Here is a 10,165-nt window from a genome sequence, read left to right on the forward strand (position 1 = left end):
AATCGAGTAACTATTCAAAGTTATTATCCAAATATGTTAGGGATTAGTTCTTACCCTTCCCTTCCTACAATTAACTTCCTAAACTGTTAAGCTTTTTTAAAGGATTCAAGCTCAATTAGACGATGAAAACCTTCTTACTGTAGTCAACAACTGAATCTAAAAATTATGGAAATTTTTGAAATATGGAGAAAAATTGTAACAACTTGATGGCAACATTGTTTATTTTTGCAAGTATTAAAAAAAACACACACATAATACTCATTCTCTTTCACACTTTGCCTATAGCTCCCTCTCTCACACAATACGCAATTCGCAAACAAAACTTTACATTCAGTGCAAACAAAAGCTTACAGGAAAAAAACGAACTTTTTTTTTTATTACGCCAAACAATAGAAACTTGGATTTTATGTAAAAGTATGTGAGTGTTTGTGTGTATAACTGTTAATGTGTTGTTTAGTTTAAAACTAGGAGTAAATGAGGGGATACACTGTACAATTATAAGGTAAACAATAGAGAAAAACGCCAACACACTGTTGTTACAAAAAAAAAAAAAAAAATAAAAAACAACAAAAGCTATTAGCATTAAAGCAACAACAACAAATAACATGTACTCATGCATTTTTATGCAGTTGTGCTACTCATACTAAGGTTTAAAACACAACAACAACATTATATTAATGGAAATAATAGAATAAGAAGAACAAATAAGAGAATGACAGCAGAATGAATAAATGAGTGTTGTATGAGCCTAAAAAAAAGTTGGCAACAATGCGTAGCCAACAATAAATATAAAATAGAATAGAAACAAAAATATTTTTTTCTAAAAAAGTAAAAGAAAAAAAGTTGCAGGAAATAAGTTTAAATTTAGAAACGTTTTAATTCTAGGCTTTTATTTGGCATTTATAACAACTTTTTTTGTTGTTTTTGTTACCAAAAAAATAAGAGAGTGAGTGGGGCTTGTTGGCTGGCTTGTATGCTTTACTTTATTTCTAATGTTTGCTTCTTTTTTTTATGCGCCTTGTTTAAGTATAATAAACATAACAAAACGTACAATTGAAGCTCAACATTTTCAGTGTATGTGTATAAATAGGAGAGTATACAAAAACAACTCAATGCCATTTTACTCTTTTCTTCGTTAGCAGCAACAACAACAATAAGAACAAGCAATGCTGCCATTGTATTAAACACACCTCTCAATGATGATGGGTACAATGCGCACAAAAGCCTTAATACAAAACTGAACAAAGATTGACGGCTGCATATAAAAACCAACCAAAAACAACGTGCTATATCAAAACAACAACTACAACATATTCTTTACAACAACAACAACAATACACACATACACACAGGACATGCTTACTATATCATCATAAAAGAAAAAACTGATGATAATGATGGGGAACAATATGAGCAAAAAAGAAAGACAGACTACACTACTTTAAAACAAAAACAACAACAACTAGTACTAGTAGTAGTAGCATAATAAATTTTACAACAACTACAATACAACAATCATAAAAGACAAACCTATTCTCTGGTCACACACCAGGTAAAATTAAACGACTCACAAAACATTTCCTAACAACAACAATACAACAAGCTATCTCGTTTTTTCACTTACATCGCACTAACCTACTACACTACATACTCGCTTGCTTTACCCTCTCTTTCACACTCATTAGCTTATGCAAGAACCTTAAAAAAAGAAAAAAATATATATAGGGAGTAGACAATAGTACAAAACTAAACACTCACCATTCAGCATTTGTATTCAGCACATGTATACAGAGCTCAAGAAGAAAAAAACATATATAGAGAAACACAAGAGAGAGTATTATTAAAGCAAATAATTGAGAGTGAGAGTAATTTAACAAACAGAAACACTCATACACAAAAAAGAAACATATATTTGGTTTGAATCGTGTCGGTAGTTGGTAAATGTGTGATTACATCAGTTATTAAAGAGCTGTTGAGATGAACAGTAGTGTATCAAAGAGCTAAAAAGAAAATAATACAAAGCATACAACAAAAAAAGTTTAACAACTAAAAACGTATGAAAAGAAACAATTAATAGAAAACGCAAAATAATTAAACAAAAAAACCTTTTTAATTATTTAACAAAAAAAACCAGAAAGACTGCAAAATTTTTTAACAAAATCAATAAAAATTGAAAGTGTTCAGTTTATAAGAAAAAGCCAAAAATATAACAAAAGTTAAAAAAGTGTTTAAAAGAAAGTCTTACAATTGCTAGCTTATATTTAAACATGGCCGCTTTATCATCACATCCCAATTATGGATTTCATTTGGGAGGCCAGGGCTTAGATATGCCCACTCCTGGTGATTATGCTCCACAGAGTACCATCAGTCCCTCCGATATGGATATAAAACGTGTTATGCATTTCTCACAAACTGGCAGCTTGGCTGCTATTTCAGCTGCCATGGGTGGTTCTCCCGTTGGAGGTCACAGTGCCACTAATGGTAATTCTATTATGGGTACCGCCAGCATGGGTCATATGTCTGCCCAGCAACATCATCAACATAATATCCATCAACATATGCAAACTACCGTGGGTCAACAGACTCTATCGCCTAATTCCTCTATAGGTTCAGCGGGCAGTATTGGCAGTCAGGGTTCTCTTAATTCTCATGTCAATAATTTACATAATGCTGGCAGCCAAGTGGGAGGACATCATCATCCTACCTCTCCCGGGCAAGAGGGACACATTAAAAGACCCATGAATGCCTTTATGGTTTGGTCTCGTTTACAGCGCCGACAAATTGCCAAAGATAATCCTAAAATGCATAATTCTGAGATTTCCAAACGTTTGGGTGCCGAATGGAAACTTCTAGCAGAAACCGACAAACGCCCCTTTATAGATGAGGCCAAACGTTTGAGAGCACTACACATGAAGGAACATCCCGATTACAAATATCGTCCACGTCGCAAGCCCAAGAACCCCTTGGCTCAAGGACCCCAGGGAGCTTTACAAATGCAAGCCAATGGCCAACAGAAATTGGGTAATAATGGTGCTCCTGGTTCTGGTTCTTATAATCCCTTCCATCAATTGCCGCCCTACTTTGCGCCCTCACATCATCTGGATCAACCCTATCCAGTGCCCTATTTTGGTGGTTTCGATCCTTTAGCTTTATCTAAATTGCATCAGACACAAGCTGCTGCTGCCGCCGCTGCCACAAATCAAAGTCATAATCTACATGAAGCCCAAAAGGCACCACAACTACCTCCCACCACCTTAAGCAGTTTCTATTCCGGCATTTACTCTGGCATCTCAGCGCCCTCACTATATGCCGCCCATTCCGCCAATGCAGCCGCCGCCGGTCTTTATAACTCATCCTCCACCTCTTCACCGGGTTCATCGCCGGGCAATGGCACACCCAATGGCATGGAGTCACAAATGGACAATTTAAGAAGACCAGTACCCGTTTTATATTAATTGTAAAGTTCTTATTACCTCTCCCTAAACACACAAATTGACAACGTTTCAAGGCGAAATTTATAGCTAATAGTTTCTCCTCTCCCCTCCCCCCACAAAGAAAAAAAACTATTGTATTGTAAATGTATTCATTAAGTATTTTTTAATAGTTTAAGTATAAAACCTATTTGTAGTTTATAAGTTATAAATCAGTAGATTGTTTGTTGTTTTGTTTTTTCACCCCCTCTCTCTCCCTATCTATACATTCTCTATATAATTTTAATTTTATTATTTTTAACTTTATTTTTATTATATTTTTTTTTCTTTAAAAATTCATTAATCTGCTCCTTATAGGGCAACAAAATTGTAAATATTTCCTCCTCATTTGAAAAAAAAAAAACGAAAACTTCCAATTTAAAAAAACAAAAAGTATTATTTAAAAACAAAAAAAGAAACTGAATAATAAACAAAAAATATTAAAATTTAAAAATTAATTTGCAAATTGTGTTTTTATTTCAAAAAAAAAAAAAAAAAAAAAAAAAATGGGAAAAGTTGAAGAGAATTTAAAACTTTAACAAAAGTTGAAAAAAATCTCAAACTTTTATTATAAAGTAAAGAAATTAGTGAAATTTCAAACAAAATTTTGATAAAAGTTTAAAGTTTTCGAATAGTTTTTGAAAAGTGGTTTTGTTTAAAAAGTGTTAATGAAACTCTTAATATATTGTTAAAGAAATGTAAAGAATATTTAAGAAATTCTAGATTTTTCTGGTGTGTAAAAGCCGTCGCTATATTGAAACGATTGTTCAAGATATAATTACTAATGGAAATTTATGTTCAGTCAATAGTAATGTTCTTTTTTAGGAATATCTGGTGAAATCTAAATAAGAAATAAATATTTTATTTTCTTAAACTACAACCTCTTGTTTTTAACACATTATCTATTGTTTTCCAAACTCTAGCTTTCCAAATCAGTTGAAAATAATCACTTGTTTGCGATACAAATCGATTTTAAACTCCTGCTTTCTAAACTAAAGAATAGATAAGGAACATAAACTAGAACACTAATTAGAGCTAAGTTTTCCAAAACTAGAGTATTGCTTTTGATATCAAACATTGATTTCTATAACATTTCCAGTCTTGTGAGATTCTCAGCAATCCGACGATTATTTTCCAAACTCCAGCTTTCCAAATCATTCCAAAATAATCACTTCTTTGCGATACACATCGATTTCAAACTCCAAACTAAAGAATAGATTAGGAAGATAAACTAGAACACTAATCAGAACTAAGTTTTCCGAAATGTAGAATTGAACATTGCTTTAGGTATCAAACACCGATTTCTATAACATTTTCTTTCTTATGAGATCTCAGCTATCCGACGCATAAGTCATAACTTTCCAAATCTTTTAATTGAAAACTTGAAAGTGGAGAAATTTCCAAAGATTTCCTTTGATTCTGTAGTGCATCGCTTAAGTGAAAGTTGTGAACTCACCAAAGGGAAAACTTCTAACATCTCTTTTGGAGTCACAAACACTTTTATTATAGTGAGATAAAACTGGAAGAATATAGAATTGAAGCGACTAAGAAAGTTTCAATGACAAACTTAACATTATTTTCTTTAATGTCGCAAAAATGTTTCTGAATATGAATCTCTTGGATATCTTCTAAGAAGAACATTTCAAACTGAAACTATAAAATGATTTTAAATATAAGGTCCGACTCGATTTTCTTTGGTTTCGCAAGCACATATAAAGTTTTCGGAACTCTCTAAAGGAAATTATCTATACAATCCACTATTTCAATCTAAACTATGCAATCAAGAAGTTGACTCCAAAGAATTGAAGCTACTAGGAGAGTTTCAAGTTGAGACATTACATGATTCTTTAGTGTTGTAAACGATTTTCTTTGGTTTCGCAATTACATTTAATGTTTCCAAAGTTCCAATGAGGAACTTGACTCCAAAGAGTTTCCACTAAAAGCTACTATGAGAATTTCAATTTCAGACATGAGATTCTTTGGTGTCGCAAATAATGCTATTTACGAACATTGAAGCAATGGAACTGTTCATGAATCTATAGCCAGAGTAGGTTTCACTTGAAGATCTATTGAATTTTTTCGATGATTCCCTTTGGTTTCTCAACCACATGTAATGTTTTCGGAAATTTGCAGTGACATTTCCATTGATTCTTTAGACAAAGTTGATTTCGTTTCTAGGATCTAGGAGGAAGTCCACAACAATGAATTTTAATATCAGATCTCACCTGAATTCCTTTGCTTTCATAAACACAAGAAAATGTTGAAGAAATTCTTGAGAGTTTTTGCTATGCTCCGCATGAAGTTAATTGAAACTTCTCAGAAGTGAATGCTCGTTGTGGAGTTGCATTGTTGAGAGATATCTTAATTCTGGAGAAGAGCAAAATGGTGGAAAACTTTTCTCGGAATTGTATTCTAATTTCGAAGCATTCTCAAACCGGTGGTTTAAACGGTAATCGTTTGTTTTGCTTCCCAGATTGATGATAGATTTAGATGGTTTCCAATTATATGAATGTGAAACGGAAGTAAGCGTTAAAACAAAGTCGAGGAAACAAACATTACTAGGGCATCTTGCACAACTGAAAGATTCCTTAAATGTCTTGGAAGTATGGGTAGTTTATGGGACATTATGAACTTCACACATGATGTTTTTCTTTAAGGCTACAAAGTTAAAAGATTCTTTCAATGATAGCGAGTATTTTTTTACGAATGCTTTAAAAGAGAAAGTAATTTTGGTCTATGGACATAAATACTTAACAAGTTTTCTCCGTTGCTTGTGGGTTTTCACTTGAAAGTTTGGATGTTTTTTGAATTATATGAACTTTATACTTCTCCTTAATCTTTAAAGAATTTTCCAAATGATTGGTAAGATCTCTAAACAAATTTCTTACTTCTGAGAGAAGATTTGAGGCGACGAAACCCAGTGTAATCTTCCAAAAATCTACAGAACTTCTTTGTTAAACAAACCTAAAAGAATGTACAATACTTTAATATTCTGGCTGATAATCGTTCTTGTTCTAAACTCCAAAACTTCGATTAAGAAAACAGGATTTATGAGACTAAATGGGGGAGAAAGTTTTGGTTTTACGAAGTTTAAATTCTTGAAAATTAAATCGAAAAATTTCAATTGTAGCGTTTAAGTTCTAAAGCAGAGATAGGGAAAGTCCTACCAAACTAGTGAGAATCATGATTTATCACTTTCTGATGTAAATATAGGAAATTGATAAAGTTAGAAAGTTTGTTTTCAGGCTTATGAAAACTCATAAAAACGCCCAAACTAACGAAAGGGATCAGACGTATCTCCTCTCCGATGTCTGATCTAAAGATAGGAAATTCATAATGTTGAAAAGCTTAGAGCAAGCTTTTCAGAAAAGAAAAGTTCAGAAAAGTGCCCAAACTAATGAAAGAGATTAGTAGTCTCTCCGCTCCGATGTCTGATCTAAATATAGAAAGTGAATAGACATCAAAAGCTTGCTCTTAGACATACGTAAGCTACTCTCCCATGACTGATCAAAATAAAAGAAATTGATAAAGAACAAAACCATGTAAGCTGTGAAAAGTGCCTAAACTAAAGTTTAAAAGCATACTAACAGTCATACATAAGCTGAGAAAAGTTCCTAAACTAATGAAAGAGATCAGTGATCTCTCCTCTCCGATGCCTGAAAGTTGATAAAGACCAAAAGCATTTAAGCTAAGAAAGGTGTCCAAACTAATGAAAGAGATCAGTGGTATCTCCTGCCTGACGACTGATCTAAAGATAGAAAGTTGATGAAGTTTAAAAACTTGTTCTCAGTCATACTTTAGCTTAGAAAAGAACCCAAACTCATGAAATTGATCAGTGATCTTTGCGCTCCTAAGACTTATCTAAAGATAGAAAGTTGATAAAGTTTAAAAGCTTGCTCTCAGTCATACTTTAGCTTAGAAAAGTACCCAAACTCATGAAAGAAAAAAGTGGTCTCTTCGACCCGATAACTGATCTAAAGATACAATGTTGTTAATAACCAAAAGCTTGCTCTCAGTCACACCTAAGCTTCGAAGAGTAAACAAACTAAGGAAAGAGATCAGTGGTTTCTCCTTTCCGATGCCTGCTCTTAAGATAGAAAGTTAATACAACTTTGTTGAAAGAATTTTCACAGATCCTTGACTTCAATGAGTTTTATTATGAGAACTAATTGTGCTGAAACATTTAATAATAAAAGAAAAGAGATGAATTTATTTCAACACTTTTTTAACAAAAAGATAAATAACATTAGCATATATTTATGAAGAAAATAACAAAACAACGAAAAAACAATTAGTAGTTAAAGTTGTTTTTGTTTTTAAATATAACAAAAAATACACAATGTTTATAGAGGGAGTTATAGCTTGATAACTAACTAAGTAAATATTAAAGAATGTTTTTTTGTTATTTAGAAACAGTATTTGCTGAATTAAACGAAAAAGAAAAATAAAGAAAAAAACAACAATTACAATGAAAAAGAAAAGGTCTTTGCAAACAAATAATAGCAATTGACTGACGTAAAAAGAGTAATTTAAACTTAAATATTAAATTAAATTAAACTCAACAACTAAATGAATATGGTAAATATGGTTATGAGGGAAATATAGAGAAACTAGTACAACTTTAACCAGACACAAGATGAATTGCTAACATGTATGAACTAGTAGAGTTTCCAAAAAGGTGTTTTAAGTAACCATTTAAGTGCCTGCTTAAGTTGCTTAAATCTTTTAAATCTCACTTCCCAACTCTTAGCTTAGCGCTTCTTCCTACTTCACAGCTTAACAGGCTAAAAGATCTGCATGAAAATCTAGCTTGTTCGAATATCCTTTGACGCTTGGCTGTATGCATACATGTATGTAAATTAAAGCCTTAAAGGTGTGATCGATATGAGTAATATTGCTAACAAGGACTCGCCTTTTTCACTTTTAGTCCTTCTAGTTACTTGCGCGTTTAAACGCGTTAAGCAAAAGCTGTAAAAAGATTAAAATTCAAAAAAAATCATTTAGGGAAATTACGCTAAAAGGTTGGCGGTCTTTTGTAGAAGAGAATTTTTCCTTAACTCTTGATTATAGATTCTGTCAGTCCGTCCTGTAACTAGTTGTGTTTACAAAAATAATTTCCTGCTGCCTTTTAGTTTAACCTTTGGCGTATAGTGTTTATTACTTTATGACTAAACGCTCAACTCTTAAACATTTAGTTGCTACCTGCTGTTGCTCTCTTTTTTTGTTCTTGTCACTCACTCGCTCCCTTTTAGTGTTGCTTTTTTATGATATGTTAAATGTGCGTGTGCGCATCTTACTCTCCACACCTGGTTAATTTGTATTTTAAATAATATAATTTTTTTTAGTTATTACTTATTTTAGTTAATCCTAGGGATTAGCGCTTGGTTAATCCAGGGCTTAGTACATAACGGGGAAAGGTTCAAGGCTTTAATCTGTATATTAGTGAGTTTAGATTTTTTACAAGTGGCCTGTTAATAAAAATTTACTTTTGTTTCAAGTAGAACAGTAGGTCATATATAGATATTATTTAGTTTAACGGTTTTTTTCACAATAGATTTTTAATTTAGTTTAATTTTTCTTGGTATTTTTTTCATAGGACTCTGCAAATGAACGTAAGAAAGGCCAATGTTCCAGAAACTTCTGTAGGAATTCTTAAAAGAAAAGCAAATGACTTTTAAATGGTTGAAAGACAAATGATTCTAATTGCAAATTTGTTTTCAAGGAAATCTCTCAATGACTCAAATAAGAAGATCAATGCCTCAAGATAAGATGATCGCGTTTGGCAGAAAAATACTGATAGCTTGTCGGAAAACTACATCTTTTTTCGAACATAGAAAGCAGCTACAAACGTTAAATTCAGAGACTCAAAGAAAAAGATCACCTTTGTACGATCGCGTTTGGTAGAAAGATACTGATAACGTGTCTGAAAACTACATCATTTTTCAAACTTAGAAAGCAGCTACAAACGTAAAAGAGTAAATTACTCTAGTTCTAATACGAGATTCTTGAACTCCTTGAACTAAAATACTTTAAAAGTGATCGTGCAACTTCTGAGAAGAAGATCACTTTTGCACGATCACGTTTGGAATAGTTTGTCAGAAAACAACTGATTGTAAACATAGAAAGCAGCTACAAATGTTAAAGAGTTAATTCCTCTAGTTCTAACACAAGATTCTTAAACTCCTTAAACTAAAAGATCGTAATGATCGTGCAACTCGCTAAAAGGAAGCTAATCGCAAAAACATGATCACATTTGTGAAACTGTGTTAGAAACTCTTTAATACGTATAATTGCTCAGAGTAGTTCATATATACTAGATAACTCTTTACTCTTCCATACTGACAAACGATCTACAATAGTGAAAGAGTAAATTCCATAAATTTCTAAGTTCTAGCAGAAGATTCTCAAAGTTCTAAAAGCACAGAGACTCAAAATGATTGCAACATGGAAATTATTAAAGAAAAATCTTTGAATATTTGAAACTGTGAAATGGAGCAGAATGAAAGCAGAAGATCACCTTTGAAAAGAAATGTTTGGAAGGAAAATTCTAATTGTTTGTGAGAGAACTTCATATGAATTGAAAAGTCTTTGGTATTCTCAACTGAAAAACGATCTACAATCGTAAATTCCTTAAGTATCAACTTCTAAAAGGAGATTCTTGAATTCCTCAACTAAAAGACTTAAAAAATGATCGT

At 32.2% G+C, this 10,165-nt stretch overlaps 1 protein-coding gene across 1 annotated transcript; it reads left to right on the top strand.

The window, feature by feature from the left end:
• Positions 1-465: 465 nt before the first annotated feature.
• On the top strand, positions 466-3,824 carry LOC111685104 (SOX domain-containing protein dichaete). The gene has a single exon (XM_023447343.2). It carries the CDS (start codon positions 2,268-2,270, stop codon positions 3,453-3,455), a length of 1,188 nt encoding a protein of 395 aa, XP_023303111.1. The 5' UTR covers positions 466-2,267; the 3' UTR covers positions 3,456-3,824.
• The last annotated feature ends 6,341 nt before the right edge of the window (positions 3,825-10,165 follow it).

Source organism: Lucilia cuprina, chromosome 5 (assembly GCF_022045245.1).
Source record: "Lucilia cuprina isolate Lc7/37 chromosome 5, ASM2204524v1, whole genome shotgun sequence".
Lineage (NCBI taxonomy): Eukaryota > Metazoa > Arthropoda > Insecta > Diptera > Calliphoridae > Lucilia > Lucilia cuprina.

Excerpts from the sequence above, each read along its gene's own strand:
- LOC111685104 (XM_023447343.2), top strand. The coding sequence starts at position 2,268 with ATGGCCGCTTTATCATCACATCCCAATTATGGATTTCATTTGGGAGGC.